Source organism: Nomascus leucogenys, chromosome 15 (genome assembly GCF_006542625.1).
Source record: "Nomascus leucogenys isolate Asia chromosome 15, Asia_NLE_v1, whole genome shotgun sequence".
NCBI lineage: Eukaryota > Metazoa > Chordata > Mammalia > Primates > Hylobatidae > Nomascus > Nomascus leucogenys.
In genome coordinates, this window is record NC_044395.1 from 62,724,856 (window position 1) to 62,742,537 (window position 17,682).

At 47.6% G+C, this 17,682-nt stretch overlaps 1 protein-coding gene across 1 annotated transcript; it reads left to right on the forward strand.

Moving 5' to 3' along the window:
• Window positions 1–8,866: 8,866 nt before the first annotated feature.
• UCP2 (uncoupling protein 2) lies at window positions 8,867–17,443 on the forward strand. Its single transcript, XM_003254727.4, has 8 exons — window positions 8,867–9,447; window positions 10,504–10,660; window positions 13,673–13,897; window positions 14,048–14,258; window positions 15,109–15,303; window positions 15,384–15,485; window positions 16,457–16,637; window positions 17,009–17,443. The coding sequence occupies exons 3-8, from the start codon at window positions 13,772–13,774 to the stop codon at window positions 17,121–17,123; spliced, it is 930 nt and encodes a 309-aa protein (XP_003254775.1). The 5' UTR covers window positions 8,867–9,447; window positions 10,504–10,660; window positions 13,673–13,771; the 3' UTR covers window positions 17,124–17,443.
• Window positions 17,444–17,682: the final 239 nt, after the last annotated feature.

The window sequence follows — 17,682 nt, forward strand, 5'->3', positions numbered from 1 at the left end:
AATATCAGGAAAAAAGACCACATCTGTAGTAATTAATGGCAGAAAGGCTGGACAGTTGATTCCGTGGTGCTGCTGACAGGTGAACTCTGGTCCTCTCCACACCTGCTTATGGGCCATGCAGCCTGGTGGGGTGGCAGATGTTAGCATAAGACCCCTAGCAGTGACTGCTGCTTCATGGGTGGACATAAAAGACTCTTACATTTAAAAATGGAAAAACATTTTACAAATTACCATAAATTCTAGTTAACATGTAGAAAAACTCATTCATTTTATGAGGCCAGCATCATCCTCATACCAAAGCCTGGCAGAGACACAACCAAAAAAGAGAATTTCAGACCAATATCCTTGATGATCATTGATGCAAAAATCCTCAATAAAATACTGGCAAACTGAATCCAGCAGCCCATCAAAAAGCTTATCCACCATGATCAAGTGGGCTTCATCCCTGGGATGCAAGGCGGGTTCAACATACGCAAATCAATAAATGTAATCCAGCATATAAACAGAACCAAAGACAAAAACCACTTGATTATCTCAATAGATGCAGAAAAGTCCTTTGACAAAATTCAACAACCCTTCATGCTAAAAACTCTCAATAAATTAGGTATTGATGGGACGTATCTCAAAATAATAAGAGCTATCTATGACAAACCCACAGCCAATATCATACTGAATGGGCAAAAACTGGAAGCACTCCCTTTGAAAACTGGCACAAGACAGGGATGCCCTCTCTCACCACTCCTATTCAACATAGTGTTGGAAGTTCTGGCTAGGGCAATCAGGCAGGAGAAGGAAATAAAGGGTATTCAATTAGGAAAAGAGGAAGTCAAATTGTCCCTGTTTGCAGATGACATGATTGTATGTTTAGAAAACCCCATTTGTCAGCCCAAAATCTCCTTAAGCTGATAAGCAACTTCAGCAAAGTCTCAGGATAAAAAATCAATGTACAAAAATCACAAGTATTCTTGCACACCAATAACAGACAGAGAGCCAAATCATGAGTGAACTCCCATTCACAATTGCTTCAAAGAGAATAAAATACCTAGGAATCCAACTTACAAGAGACGTGAAGGACCTCTTCAAGGAGAACTACAAACCACTGCTCAATGAAATAAAAGAGGATACAAACAAATGGAAGAACATTCCATGCTCATGGGTTGGAAGAATGAGTATCGTGAAAATGGCCATACTGCCCAAGGTAATTTATAGATTCAATGCCACCCCCATCAAGCTACCAATGACTTTCTTCACAGAAGTGGAAAAGACTACTTTAAAGTTCATATGGAACCAAAAAAGAGCCTGCATCGCCAAGTCAATCCTAAGCCAAAAGAACAAAGCTGGAGGCATCAAGCTACCTGACTTCAAGCTATACTAGAAGGCTACAGTAACCAAAACAGCATGGTACTGGTACCAAAACAGAGACATAGAGCAATGGAACAGAACAGAGCCCTCAGAAATAATGCCGCATATCTACAACTATCTGATCTTTGACAAACCTGACAAAAACAAGCAATGGGATAAGGATTCCCTTTTTAATAAATGGTGCTGGGAAAACTGGCTAGCCATATGTAGAAAGCTGAAACTGGATCCCTTCCTTGCACCTTATACAAAAATTAATTCAAGATGGATTAAAGACTTACATGTTAGACCTAAAACCATAAAAACCGTAGAAGAAAACCTAGGCAGTACCATTAAGGACATAGGCATGGGCAAGGACTTCATGTCTAAAACACCAAAAGCAATGGCAACAAAAGCCAAAACAGACAAATGGGATCTAATTAAACTAAAGAGCTTCTGCACAGCAAAAGAAACTACCATCAGAGTGAACAGGCAACCTACAAAATGGGAGAAAATTTTTGCAACCTACTCATCTGACAAAGGGCTAATATCCAGAATCTACAATGAACTCAAACAAATTTACAAGAAAAAAACAAACAACCCCATCAAAAAGTGGGCAAAGGACATGAACAGACACTTCTCAAAAGAAGACATTTATGCAGCCAAAAAACAAATGAAAAAATGCTCATCATCACTGGCCATCAGAGAAATGCAAATTCAAAACCACAATGAGATACCATCTCACACCAGTTAGAATGGCAATCATTAAAAAGTCAGGAAACAACAGGTGCTGGAGAGGATGTGGAGAAATAGGAACACTTTTACACTGTTGGTGGGACTGTAAACTAGTTCAACCATTGTGGAAGTCAGTGTGGCGATTCCTCAGGGATCTAGAACTAGAAATACCATTTGACCCAGCCATCCCATTACTGGGTATATACCCAAAGGACTATAAATCATGCTGCTATAAAGACACATGCACATGTATATTTATTGCAGCACTATTCACAATAGCAAAGACTTGGAACCAACCCAAATGTCCAACAACGATAGACTGGATTAAGAAAATGTGGCACATATAAACCATGGAATACTATGCAGCCATAAAAGATGATGAGTTCATGTCCTTTGTAGGGACATGGATGAAACTAGAAACCATCATTCTCAGTAAACTATCGCAAGGACAAAAAACCAAACAGCGCATGTTCTCACTCATAGGTGGGAATTGAACAATGAGAACACATGGACACAGGAAGGGGAACATCACACTCCGGGGACTGTTGTGGGATGGGGGGAAGGGGGAGGGGGGGAGGGATAGCATTAGGAGATATACCTAATGCTAAATGACGAGTTAATGGGTGCAGCACACCAACATGGCACATGGATACATATGTAACAAACCTGCACATTGTGCACATGTACCCTAAAACTCAAGTATAATAATAATAAAAAAAAAACAGAAAAAGCACACTCAATAAAATTTTAAAAATTAAAAAAATGGACATTTAAAAAAATTGTTTTTTATTTAGTTGCCGTACAAATTAATATAAAATTGAATTTGATGTTTACAAACCAGGGATTTTGATTTTAGGTTAGAATTACACTTAGAATCATTAAGACTGTGTCTTCAGATCAAAACATTCTAGTGATAAACCTACAATAGAGACATATTCTGGACAGGCGTGGCGGCTCATGCCTGTAATCTCAGCCCTTTGGGAGGCTGAGGTGGGAAGTATTGCTTAAGATCAGCCTGAACTACATAGCGAGACTCTATCTCTACAAAAAAATTTTAAAATTAGCTGGGTGTGGTGGTGCCCGCCTGTAGTCTCAACTACTCTGGAGGCTAAGATGGAAGAATCACTTGAACTCAGGAGTTTGAGACTGTAATGAACTCTGATCTCTGATTGTGCCACTGCATTCCAGCCTGGGTGATATAGCAGGACCCTATCTAAAAATAAATAAGTAAAAATAAAATAAAAGACATAATCTTAGGCAAGCTAGATCTTAAATTATGCTGGTATGCTTTTAAAAAATAATTGAATAATTTCAAAGGCTGTCGTCGGTCATTAATTCGTTCAGTATCTCAAATGTTAATTAGAATAATTGGTATCACTTTTTAGATTTTTCGAGTTACCTTCCTTAGGAAGTCTGTGCCATGTTATAATTTAACTTAGTTCTTCTATAGTATAATTGTTTACTAGTTTAAAACTGTACCCTAAGTGACCAAATAAGATATCTGGCAAACAAAGAATTTGAGAATGTTATTACATAAATAATTTTGCTGACTTTTTCTTCTTTATAAAGCTAGTTGTAGCCAGGCAGTATACATAGTAGCTACAGGCACGGTTTGTGCCTTAATTCCAGCTACTCAGGAGGGTGAGATGGGAGGACTGCTTGAGTCCAGGAGTTCAAGGCTGCAGTGAGCTATGATTACACCACTGCACTCTAGTCTCGGCAACCTAGTGGGACCCTATCTCTTAAAAATAAAATAACAAAACAGACTATGTGTGGCTTAACTTCTGTAAATAATGTCTTCCTTAAGAGTGTTAATATAAGCATGTGTTCAATACTGTGGCCTATATAAAGGATTTAATATTTTTCACCAGGTTGCCTGTGGCATTGTCAGTGCTGTGTTTGGGGTAAATATAATATTTAGTTTTCTACTCTGTCTTACATAAGGTACAAACTAAAAGTATGTTATAAAGATTTGTCTATATAAGAAAACTAGGGCCGGGCGTGGTGGCTCACACCTGTAATCCCAGCACTTTGAGAGGCCAAGGCGGGTGGATCACCTGAGGTCAGGAGTTCAAGACCAGCCCAGCCAACATGGTGAAACCCTGTCTCTACTGAAAATACAAAAATTAGCTGGGCGTGGTGGCAGGCACCTGTAATCCCAGCTGCTCAGGAGGCTGAGGCAGGAGAATCGCTTGAACCCGGGAGGCAGAGGTTGCAATGAGCCCAGATCAGGCCATTGCATTCCAGCCTGGGCAACAAGAGTGAAACTCGGTCTCGAAAAAAAAAAAAAAGAAGAAGAAGAAGAAAGAAAACTAGGTGGAGTGTGGTAGCTTGCACCTATAATCCCAGCACTTTGGGAGGCCGAGGTGGGTGGATCTATTGAGGCTAGGAGTTCGAGATCAACCTGTCAACATGACGAAACCCCATCTCTACTAAAAATATAAAAAATTATCCCGGCGTGGTGTGTGTGCCTGTAATCCTAGCTACTTGGAAGGCTGAGGCAGGAATCGCTTGAACCTGTGGGGCAGAGGTTGCAGTGAGCCGAGATCTTGCCACTGCACTCCAGGCTGGGTGACACAGCACAACTTTATTTGAAAAAAAAAAAAGAAAAAACAAAAAAAACCTAATATATCAAAATAATGTCAGGTTAGTTGGATTCACTCACTTATTCCTTCAATGATTGTTATTGAATTATCATATATTACTAGTGCTTTTTAATACACACCTTCTACAATTTTTCAACTGAAAAGTACTTCATTGATCAGGGCTCTTTAAACTCATCTTCATTTGCATTGTTTTACTAACTATAGTTATTATTCGTGTATTAGCACTCTGAGCCTACTGTAATGATGTGTACCTTAATAAAGAACTGAATATTTGTAATGGCTGGCAGTGAATTTAGTAGTTCTTGAATTTAGAGCTCAAAATATGGGAGTAATTTGCTACTTTATTTCCTTTGAGAGTTAATAGAGGAAAAACAGAATCTAATAACAATCACGGATTTTAGGGAAAGCACTGTAAAACCATATGATCAATTCTAGCTTCTTAAGTAAACATGGAAAGATTGCCAGCTGAAGACCCGTCATACTCTAAGAAGTTGGGGAGAATTTGCATTTTTAGAACTGTGAGCAAAATGAGAACTACTGCTATGTTCATGCTTTATGAGTTTAGCTTTATTTCATCCGCACAATTCATGGGGAAAAAATGCATCTTAACTCAGTGTTTTTCAATTCAACTTTTAAAATACAGGATGTGGGCCAGGCCCGGTGGCTCACACCTGTAATCTCATCACTTTGGGAGGCCAAGGCAGGTGGATCACAAGGTCAAGAGATAGAGACCATCCTGGCCAACATGGTGAAACCCCGTCTCCACTAAAAATACAAAAATTAGCTGGGCATATTGGCGAATACCTGTAATCCCAGCTACTCGGGAGACTGAGGCAGGAGAATCGCTGGAACCTGGGAGATGGAGGTTGCAGTGAGCCAAGATCGCGCCACTGCACTCCAGCCTGGCGACAGAGCAAGACTCTGTCTCAAAAAAAAAAAAAAAAAAAACCACAAAAACCAGGATGTGTTACTTACCAAGGAAAATTCATTTACAATGGTTAATTACGTGACAAACATGGTCAAGTAATTCCATCTGGCTTTGTGTCAACATTTCCCCACCCTTTTTTTAAAAACCAAAACCAAGAAGAAGAACAAACATCAAAATGGACATGGAAATTAACAAATATATGATTCAATTTAATCTCCTAAGAGGTTTTTTAAAATTATTTTATTTTATTTTGAGACGGAGTCTCGCTCTGTCGCCAGGCTGGAGTGCAGTGGCACAATCTCAGCTCACTGCAACCTCCATCTCCCAGGTTCAAGCGATTCTCCTGCTTCAGCCTCCCAAGTAGCTGGGACTACAGGCAAGTGCCATCACACCCAGCTAATGTTTGTATTTTTGGTAGAGATGGGGTTTCACCATGTTGGCCAGGATGGTCTCGATCTCTTGACCTCATGATCCACCCGCCTTGGTCTCCCAAAGTGCTGAGATTACAGGTATTTTTTATTTTTTTTGAGATAGGGTCGCCCTGTCACCCAGGCTGGAGTGTAGTGGCACAATCATGGCTCACTGCAGCCTCAACCTCCCAGGCTCAGGTGATCCTCCATGTCAGCCTCCCAAGTAGCTGGAACTACAGGCGTGCAACACCATGCCCAGCTAATTTTTGTATTTTTTGTAGAGACAGGGTTTTGCCATGTTGGCCAGGCTGGTCTTCAACTCCTGGCCTCAAGTGATCCACCCGTCTCAAGCTCCCAAAGTGCTGGGATTACAGGCGTGAGCCACCATGCCCCATCTCATCTAAGTGGGTTTAAAGAAATTCAGTTTCATGTCAATTTTTAAAATGTATGGTCATCAAAAATTTGACTTCTTTTTAAAAATGCAATCAGATAATTGTATGCTTGTTTGATGAGGGGAGGAAAGTTAATATAGCCAATCTACTCAATATTTTTAGCAGAAATTATCAGAGACTACGGAAATGTTTAAGTTTTTCTCATGTTGATTTTAATTACCTAATGTTTTCAGTTTTCTCTTTCATTCTTGTGTCTTTTTTCATTTTCAGTGTTTCAAATACAGTTTGAATTTAAAGGTTTAAAAGTTCCAAAACTGTAAGCACAGTGGATTGTTTCCTGGGATGATATTAAAATTATACAACAAAATATGTGAAACTGTCTATTTGGTTATTGGCACATACAAAATATTTACAAATAAACGTGTGTGTGTGTGTGTGCGTGTACACACAATTCAATGAAATAGATGTGAAACAAGTTTTCTTTTCTTTCTTTTTTTTTTTTTGAGACAGAGTCTTGCTCTGTTGCCCAGGCTGGAGTGCAATGTCGCAGTCTCAGCTCACTGCAACCTCTGCCTCCCGGGTTCAAGCAATTCTCCTGCCTCAGCCTCCTGAGTAGCTGGGACTACAGGCACCTACCACCACTCCCAGCTAATTTTTGTGTTTTTAGTAGAGACAGGGTTTCACCATGTTGGCCAGGCTGGTCTCCAACTCCTGACCTCAGGTGATCTGCCCGCCTCAGGCTCCCAAAGTGCTGGGATTGCAGGCATGAGCCACCTCATCCGGCTACAAGTTTTCAAAATATAATTATCTGCACTCACACATTCTCCAGTTTGTCCACAGGACATCTTATGACTTGGGCAAGCTGCTAAAAATCCAAGGGTGCAGCGTTTGTATGTCTATAGGATTGCTCAGATCTGCCCCCACCCTAAAAGAATTTAAGAGAATTTCTTGAGGCCAGGCACAGTGGCTCATACCTGTAATTCCAGTACTGTGAGAGTCTGAGGTCAGAGGACTGCTTGAGGCCAGGAGTTCAAGAACAGCCTGGACAACATAGGGAGACCTGTCACTACAAAGAATAAATAAATTAGCCAGGCTTAGTGGCTCGGCTCATCCCTGTGGTCCCAGCTACTAGAGAGGCAGAAGTAGGACTGCTTGTCCCAGGAGGTCAAGACTGCAGTGAGCTGCGACCCAGCCACCTGCATTCCAGCCTGGGCAACAAAAAGAGACCCTGTCTCAAAAAATAAGTTAAATAAATAAATAATAAAAATGGTTTAAACCCTAAACACATCTTCTTTTTCAAAGAGGACTTCTTAAGGACTTCATGCTGCGTCCTGTTGATCTCCACTTCCCTTTTTCAGTGTCCACACTTTTAACAGTCTCTTTTGCCAAGGATAATAAGTATATAGTTTCTGGAATCCAGATTCTTCCCTGTTTGGACAGCCAGGGGAACAATTTTTGGTCTGCAGGCCTTTGCATCTGTTCTGCTGTTGGTCAGCGATCTCACGGCAAATTTGCCGAGCCTCTCCGGAATGCACAGCCAGACAGAGCTCAGCGCAAAAGCTGGAGAACCTGGCGGAGGGGGAGACCCACAGTACCACAAAAATCTTTTCAAAAAATCTTTTTCTTTTATTTCTTTCTCTTTCTTTCGTCTCTCTTCCTTTCCTCTCTCTTTCTCTCTTTCTTTCCTCTCTCTCTTTCTTTTTTCCTACATGGCAAGATCTCCTCATGACAGAAATAATCTGCCTTGACTTCTGTTTCCACGCTTCTTCTGCCAGGACCATGCATGCGCTCGGCGTGTTTTTCTTTCCTCTATAATTATCCAGGCCCATCCCAGCTCTGGTCCCATCAGCTGTTCCATGGCAGTCCCTTCTGCTGGTGAAAACAAATATTGCGCCGGCCTGACCAAGGTGTAAGTCAGGGCTCGCCACCGTGTGATTATCAGGCAGATGACTGAACGTCTTCGGGACTCCGTTTCCTCATTGTAAAATGGAGGTTAATACCAGCGTTCTTCTACTCCCCAAATGCACGTGTTTGTCCCGGCCACAGGGCCTAATTGTTGGCCGTTGGGTTACCCCCACAGGACGGGTCAGCCAATTAAAGGCGAACCAGGCCCGGTCCGTCTCCTGACTCCTTTTCTCATCCCAGGGCTGGACAGGCAGCTGGCCTGGGCCCGGCTCTGCCTGGTCACGTGCGGGGTGCCGGCCCGTTTGCTCGTCTGTGTATAGGAGCCTGAGCTCACGCTGGGTGCTCCCGGCCCGCCGGGGCCTTTAGTCCCTAAGGGCCAGGCCGCTCCACCGCGGGAGAAGGCGCGAACCCCAGCCGAGCCCAACGGCTGTTGTCGGTTGCCGGGCCACCTGTTGCTGCAGTTCTGATTCGTTCCTTCCCCCGACAACGCGGCGGCTGTAACCAATCGACAGCGAGGCCGGTCGCGAGGCCCCGCCCCGCCCTGCAGGAGCCAGCCGCGCGCTCGCTCGCAGGAGGGTGGGTAGATTGCCCAGCGTGGGGGACTGGGCCCATAAGAGGAAGTGCAGTTAGACCCGACCCCGCTGGACGCTGTTAGAAACCGTCCTGGCTGGGAGGCAAGAGGTGTGTGACTGGACGGGACTCGTTTCTGGTGGTCAGTCTTGCCATCCTCACAAAGAGGTTGGCGGCCTGAGAGAGTGTGAGGCAGAGGCGGAGAGTGGCAAGGGAGTGACCATCTCGGGGAACGAAGGAGTAAACGCGTTGATGGGAAATAGGAGTGGAGAAAGTCACGGAGAGAACCCTAGGCGGGGCGGTCCCAGCAGAAAGGCGGCGGCTCTAGGGTCTCCTCACCCAAGTGGGAGCTGGCAGGCCCCGCCCCGCCTCGCCCCGCAGGCCCCGCCCCGGGCCCCGCCCCCCAGGCTTAAGCTGTGTCGCCGCCTGCGCCGAGCCACACTGCGAAGACCCGCTGCGCGCGCCTTGGGATTTACAGTCCACGCTCGTCCTGCTCGTCCGACGCGCCCTCAGCCAGCCGACAGACACAGGCGCACGCACTCCCGTGTTCTCCCTGCGGCTCGGTGAGCCTGGCCCCAGCCCTGCGCCCTCTGCGCCCCCCAACACTTGTTCAGCGTGCGCTGCGCGCTCTTCCATTTACCTTCTCTCCCACCCAAGTTTATACTCTTTTCTTTCTTTCGGTTTTATTTTTTGTTTTTGTTTATTTGTTTGAGACAGGCTCTCGCTGTGTCTCCCAGGCTGGAATGCAGTGGCGCGATCTCGGCTCACTGCAGCCTCCACCTCCCAGGTTCAAGCGATCCGCCTGCCGAGTAGCTGGGATTACAGGCGCCTGCCACCACGCCTAGCTAATTTTTGTGTTTTGTAGAGACGGGGTTTCAAGCGATCCGCCCGCCTCGGCCTCACAAAGTCCTAAAATTTTAGGCATGAGCCACCGCGCCCGGCCTGTTGTTATCCTTTCTGTCCTTGGTTCTTTATTTCTCTTCTCTCACTCTTTTTCTTACTCCCTTTTGTTCTTTCCCTCTCCCGTTCAGTTGGCTGTCGTTTGAGCCTCCACCTTTTCACTCCCTCCTTTCCACCACGATGCCCAGCCCTGCCTTGGATGGGGACCGTCAGCGATGACCACAATGACTTCTCCCTCACCAGGCGGCTCCAGGCAGTGTTCCTGCACCTCCTTTCCCAGGGCTTGGGGGCTTTTTCTAGTGGGCTTTGAGCTGCTGGATCTGGCCTCTGCAGGGCCGGCTCCCAGCCCTTCCAACCTCCTCACAGCCCGGCCTGGGCCCTAGCCAGTTCCCGGAGAGTCTCTGTCCCATCGTGACCTCCTCACAACTCTCCCACTCACCAAAGTCTGATGACTGTGCTAGGGGGTGCTTATCTAGAGTACTGAGTGTTACAAAAGCAGAAGTCTGGACAAGAGCCAATTTGTGATATTAAACAGGTGGGGTGGGGGTGGGGCGTGTACCTAGGTTCATTTTCCGCCCTGCTTTTCACCTTTCCAGTGTGTGCACTTAATCAGTCCCTGGGCCGTGTTCCCCATCCCCCTCCAAGGCATGGACTGGGTGGGCTTGTGTGTCTTGGAGCAGGTGGCCCTTTCTAAACTCTCTGCCTTTGCTCACCCACAGGACACATAGTATGACCATTAGGTGTTTCGTCTCTCGCCCATTTTCTATGGAAAACCAAGGGGATCAGGCCATGATAGCCACTGGCAGCTTTGAAGAATGGGACACCTTTAGAGAAGCTTGATCTTGGAGGCCTCACCGTGAGACCTTACAAAGCCAGGTAAGAGTCCAGTCCAAGGAAGAGGTCTCTTGCTGCCTCCTAACCCTGTGGTCTAGGGTTAGGAGTCAGCAGGGCATTAACAAAAATAATTACTATCCCCACCCCCGACAGTGAAGTGGCGCTTTCCAGTTCACAGAGCACTCTCACACCTCCCTGCTCTCATTCTGGCCCTTCAGCTGACTTGGACAAGCCAAGGATCTTGGTCCCCATTTTATAAAGGACAAAACTGAGGCCCACGTGGCACAGTGATTGGCCCCAGGTCATCCTGGGAGCCAGCAGAAGAGCTAGGACAGGAACCTATTGTTCTAACTTCATATTGATGCTAGCTTTTGACTATCCCTGAAACTGAGATTGGTAATCAGCCGGGCTCTGAAACTGGTTATTTGCTGGAGACTGTAAAATAGGATTAACTATTTCTAGGCCTGCATTTTAATTGCTGTTAGTAGGGCCACCTTACCCACCCTCTGAAGGACCTGACTTGGCAAGCCCAAGGCAACATTCAGAATATGGCAGCTGAACCTCTGTGCACTTGTCTTTGGGCAGCAGCTGGGTCTTATTCTTCTCTAGCCTTCACAACATCCTGCAACCCAGCTCAAGGTCAGGAATGTGATAGACTCATGTCATCGTATCTCTGATGCCCAGAGAAGGGATACCATTTGCCTGAGCCTTCTCAGGACTGTTTAATCAGCCTTCGAGAACTTTCCTTGTGAAAGGCCCTGCCTGTGCCTGGGGCTGAGAAAACAGCAGGAAGGAACTGAGGAGCTGGGCAGCAGTGCAAAGCAAATACCACCAGCTTTGGTGCCTGTAAGTGTGGCTCTTACTCATCTCACATGGAAGTAAGGGCAGCCACCTTGCAGGGCTGCTCTGAGGATTGAGCTAATACAGTGCCCTGGGTGTTGGGGTGGGGAAGGTTGTGGAGCACCTCCTGGGGGAAGGGGGTGTCAGAGCAGGGAACCTGGGGAGTCCGAGGGCACCTTCATCAACCCACTCTGTCATTTGAGCACCAGTCTTCACTGAGCCTCGTGGGCACGCTGAAGGGAAACAGGAGTAAGGTCAGGCCCTGTTCTGTAGGTCGCAGTGTAGTTGCTATGGTGAGTATCTTCATTTCCCTGCTTGCCCCAGCCACCTGGAGTGAGAAGCCCAAGAGGAAGCTGGGTGAGCTATTTGTTTCCATGGGTCTCTGTGTTCACAGCTGACTCCCTTCACCAGCCAGCCCTTTCACCTGAGCCCCAGCAACAAAGGCAGTCAGGCGGGGCTCAAAGCAGCTGCTCCAATGAAGTCAAAGAAATAAGCTCAGGAGAAGAAGCAGGTCACCCTCCCCCACTAGGGTGCTGGGCTCACTTCCTCCTGGGGCAGTGGAGGAGGGTGTGGTTCCAACTCAGAACAAAATGGGGCTTTTGGTTTACCTTATCACTCTTCACAGCTCTGACCTGTACCCCTCATGCCTGCCTGTGGTGTTAGTGTGGATCCCCTAAGTTGGAGGAAAGGAAACTGGCCCAAACAAAAAGGAGAGCAGTTTTCTCTGCATCACATGGTAGGCCAGGAGGAGTCTAATGCCCCAGAGTTTACTCTCAGCCCCCAAAATCACCTAGCTAAATGTTACCTTATCTAAGAAGCCCTTAGGTTTTTTTGTTTTGTTTTGTTTGTTTTGTTTTGTTTTTTGTTTTTTTTTGAGACAAGGTCTCACTCTCTCACCCAGACTGGAGCACAGTGGCACAATCACAGCTCACTGCAGCCTTAACCTCCTGGGCTCAAGCAATCGTCCCAAGTAGCTGGGACTATAGGCATGCACCACCATGTCCAGCTAATTTATTTTTATTTATGTTTTTTAGACAGGGTCTCATTATGTTGCCCTGGCTGGTCTTGAACTCCTGGGTTCAAGCAGTCCTCCCACCTCTGCCTCCCAAAGTGCTAGTTTTTTTTTTTTTTTTTTTTGTTTTTTTTTTAAACAGAGTCTTGCTCTGTCGCCTAGGCTGGAGTGTAGTGGCACGATCTCAGCTACTGCAACCTCCACCTCCTGGGTTCAAGTGATTCTCCTGCCTCAGCTTCATAAGTAGCTGAGAATACAGGTGTGTGCCATCACACCCAGCTAATTTTTGTATTTTTAGTGGAGATGGGGTTTTGCCATGTTGGCCAAGCTGGTCTCAAACTCCTGACCTCAGGTGATCCACCCGCCTCAGCCTCCCAAAGTGCTGGGTTTACAGGCGTGAGCCACCCCACCCAGCCCAAGAAGTCTTTTCTGATCACCCACTCTTCCTCTCTCCCAATGGCATTAGTTGTTCCCTCCTTTGCATTTTGAGAGTGTGTCCTGTAAGCCCCAAATGCAGCTTGAATCATCTGCCCATCCACCCCCTGTGCCCAACAGTAAGCTTCCTCTAGGGTAGATATTATCTCCTGCATCTCAGTGAACCACTGCCCAGCAAAGCAGTCTTGCTAAAACAATGACTCTAGAGATCCTAAGCTGTGTGGGAACTGGAGGAGAGAATTAGACTGACGGTCTGGGAAGGGATTGAATTAGTCATCTAGTACCTTTTTTTCTTGACTTAAGTTCCAGACCTGTGGAAACCATTCCTGCTTAGACATCCAGAACATAAGCCTGTGGGTCTGTGCCTGTCAGGTCTTAGTCTGGGTGAAACTTTTCTCCTCTTCTGTCAGCTCTCCAGATGAACCACAGAAGCAGGAATGTGGGCATCATCAGTGAACTCTCTGCATCCAGCAGACAAAGGGCTGGTCCAGTGGCTGCTTATAAGGCAGCGCTAGGAGAGCTCTGATCCAGACTCTCCCTGCAGTGAAAGGGAGGGAGCCCTTCATGAAGTATTGACTGCTTGCGCAGGAATTGCTTCACCGGCACCTAACTGAGTGCCTCTCGAGCTCACATCTGTTTTCCCTCATGAGGCCACTTGGAGTCTTGCTGAGGGACTTGGTGCTATTAGGGAAGCTGGGTTTGGGTATGGTGAGCAGGGAGGGCCTGGGGACATTGTGGCTAATGGGGCTTTTCTCCTCTTGGCTTAGATTCCGGCAGAGTTCCTCTATCTCATCTTGTTGCTGATTAAAGGTGCCCCCGTCTCCAGTTTTTCTCCATCTCCTGGGAGGTAGCAGGAAATCAGCATCATGGTTGGGTTCAAGGCCACAGATGTGCCCCCTACTGCCACTGTGAAGTTTCTTGGGGCTGGCACAGCTGCCTGCATCGCAGATCTCATCACCTTTCCTCTGGATACTGCTAAAGTCCGGTTACAGGTGAGGGGATAAAGCCTGGGGGTCTTGATGGTGTCTACTCTGTTCCCTCCCCAAAGACCCCTCAAGGGCCAGTGTTTGGAGCATCGGGATGACTGGAGATGGGAAGGGCAACATGCTTATCCCTGTAGCTACCCTGTCTTGGCCTTGCAGATCCAAGGAGAAAGTCAGGGGCCAGTGCGCGCTACAGCCAGCGCCCAGTACCGCGGTGTGATGGGCACCATTCTGACCATGGTGCGTACTGAGGGCCCCCGAAGCCTCTACAATGGGCTGGTTGCCGGCCTGCAGCGCCAAATGAGCTTTGCCTCCGTCCGCATCGGCCTGTATGATTCTGTCAAACAGTTCTACACCAAGGGCTCTGAGCGTGAGTATGGAGCAAGGCTGTAGGCCCCTTGGCCCTTTTTTCTCAGTGATGATTGATCTTAGTTCATTCAGCCATATAGTTTTTTAGGCCCCACGATCCCTAGGAAGATCAGGCGAACAGAGAACTGGAAGGGGCCCTGGTCCTCCACATAGTTCCTGAGCACCTGGGCTATACCAGGCTCTGAGCAGGGCGTCATCCCATCACAGTCTTCAACACCACCTTGGGAGGAGGTAGTATCATCCCAGTGTTATAGAAGAAGAGACTGAGGTGGGAAGGCAGTGGGGAGAGGGGGGACTTGGCCAAGGGCACACAGTAGAGAGCCAGGACACTCGTCTCCAAGGCCAGCATTCTTCCCTTTCACCTCGTTAGTATGCCATGCCAACCCTCCATTTTACACATGAAGAAACAGAGCCCCAAACAAAAGGTTGTCTTTCCCAAGATCACATGGCAGGAAGAAGTAAAGCTGACCTGAGATCCCAAGTCTTAGGAGTCCCAGTCCTCAGAAAGCCACTTCTCTCTGAGCCTTGGTTTTCACATTTGTCAGATGGAAATGATTGTGATTTCTCAAGGCTGTTGAGCAGGGAAATGAAAATGTCTTATGAAAGAAAGCACCAAGTTTCATTTTGGTCTTAGCCCTTGCTATGTCCCTAGCAGGGAGTAGATATTCATAGGGATATTTTGTTTGATGTGAGGAGGAGTTCTTACAGCAAGAGCTTGTAGAAAGCCAAAAGCTTCTGGATTCTATTCCCAAAAGCAGGAGATGACAGTGACAGGGTGGTTTTGGTGAGGAGAGATGAGGTAGAAAACGAGAGCAAGCCCGCTGGCCACTGACCCCATGGCTCGCCCACAGATGCCAGCATTGGGAGCCGCCTCCTAGCAGGCAGCACCACAGGTGCCCTGGCTGTGGCTGTGGCCCAGCCCACGGATGTGGTAAAGGTCCGGTTCCAAGCTCAGGCCCGGGCTGGAGGTGGTCGGAGATACCAAAGCACCGTCAATGCCTACAAGACCATTGCCCGAGAGGAAGGGTTCCGGGGCCTCTGGAAAGGTGTGTACCAGTTGTTTTCCCTTCCGCTTTTCCTCCTCCCCAATACTCTGGTCTCACCCAGGATCTTCCTCCTCCTACAGGGACCTCTCCCAATGTTGCTCGTAATGCCATTGTCAACTGTGCTGAGCTGGTGACCTATGACCTCATCAAGGATGCCCTCCTGAAAGCCAACCTCATGACAGGTGAGTCATGAGGTAGATGGTGCTGGGTCTCACCCTTCCCCCATGCCAGGAGCAGGTGCGGGGGTCTAGTTGACACCAGAAGACCACATCTTTTCATCCTATTTGCCCTTTGCAGGGAGAGTAAGATTATATCTCTTACCTGCCATATTGAAGCTAACTGGGATGAAGCTCCCACTTTGCACATTGAGGAACTGAGGCTAGATTGGCAAAATGACTCTTTCAGGTCCTCAGAAGAGGTCTCAGCTGGAGTCCCTGTCTCTTGTTTTTGGTTTTTTGTTTTTTGCTTTTTGTTTTTTTGAGATAGAGTCTCACTCTGTCACCCGTGTAATCTCGGCTCACTGCAACCTTCTCCTCCTGGGTTCAAGCGATTCTTGTGCCTCAGCCTCCTGAGTAGCTGGGATTACAGGTGTGCACCAGCACACTGGCTAATTTTTGTATTTTTAGTAGAGATGGAGTTTCACCATGTTAGCCAGGCTGGTCTTGAACTCCTGGCCTCAAGTGATCTGCCCACCTTGGCCTCCCAATGTGCTGGGATTACAGGTGTGAGCCTCCACGCCTCATCCTCTTGTTTGTTTTTTTGAGACAGGGTCTTGCTCTGTTGCCCAGGCTGGAGTGCAGTGGGGTGATTAATGGCTCATTGCAGCCTCGACCTCCCTGACTCAAGCAATCCTCACACCTCAGCCTCCTGAGTAGCTGGGACTGACTACAGGCATGCACACTGTGCCTGGCTAATTTTTGTATTTCGTAGAGACAGGGTTTTTGCCATGTTGCCCAGTCTGGTCTTGAACTCCTGGGCTCAAGTGATCCACCCACCTTGGCCTCCAAAAGTCCTGGATTACAGGCATGAGCCATTGTGCCCAGCCTCTCTGTCTCTTTAAAATCATGAAAAGTCTTAGCTACTTAAGTAATTCTCCTTCCTTCTGGAATGATGGGTGAAGATCTTGACTGCCTTGCCTGCTCCTCCTTGGCAGATGACCTCCCTTGCCACTTCACTTCCGCCTTTGGGGCAGGCTTCTGCACCACTGTCATCGCCTCCCCTGTAGACGTGGTCAAGACGAGATACATGAACTCTGCCCTGGGCCAGTACAGCAGCGCTGGCCACTGTGCCCTTACCATGCTCCAGAAGGAGGGGCCCCGAGCCTTCTACAAAGGGTGAGCCTCTGGTCCCCCCCACCCAGTTCAGGCCTCTTGGCTATGCATGTCTATCGTGGGTGGGAGAGAACCACCTGGAAGTGAGTAGCAGCCAAGTGTCAGGCTATTTCTGATCCTGGTCCTGGCATTTCACCAGCATTCACCTATCCCCTTAATTCCTTCCTCCCAGAATTGCTACCATCACTATTTATTAGGTGTTAAATGGAGACTCAAAGGGAATTTATGCTTATATCGGAGCAGCTGTGAGCTTAGTTCATTGAGTCCTCCCGGCCTCCTTTGGGACAGAGCAACTGGGTTGGATTGAATACCAGGCCCAGTGAGGGAAGCGGGAGGTGGAGGTGCCCCCATGACCTATGTTTTTTCTCCTCTAGGTTCATGCCCTCCTTTCTCCGCTTGGGTTCCTGGAACGTGGTGATGTTCGTCACCTATGAGCAGCTGAAACGGGCCCTCATGGCTGCCTGCACTTCCCGAGAGGCTCCCTTCTGAGCCTCTCCTGCTGCTGACCTGATGCCCTCTGGCTTTGTCTCTAGCCGGGCCATGCTTTCCTTTTCTTCCTTCTTTCCCTTCCCTCCTTCCCTCCTTCCCCACCTCTTCCTTCTGCTCCTTTACCCACCACCTTCCCTCTCTCTACATTCTCATCTACTCATTGTCTCTCAGTGCTGGTGGAGTTGACATTTGACAGTGTGGGAGGCCTCGTACCAGCCAGGATCCCAAGCCTCCCGTCCCTTGGAAAGCCAGAATCTTCGTCCTGCCCCCCGCAGCCCAGCCTAGCCCACTTGTCACCCATAAAGGAAGCTCAACCTTGGTGTCTCCTCCCTCTCTTGTAGCTGTTACCAGAGGCCTTGGTCCAATGGCCTTTTAGGTACCTGGTGGGCAGGGGAGGAACCACCTGACTTTGAAAATGGGTGTGATCCACCTTCCACCTCCAGCATCCAATCTGAAGCCCGTCTAGGTCATCTGGTCCATTTCTCTCCAGACCCAGGCCCTGTACTAACATGGGGAGTGCAGGAGCCACCTGAGAGACAGCAGTGCCTCCCCTTCCTTT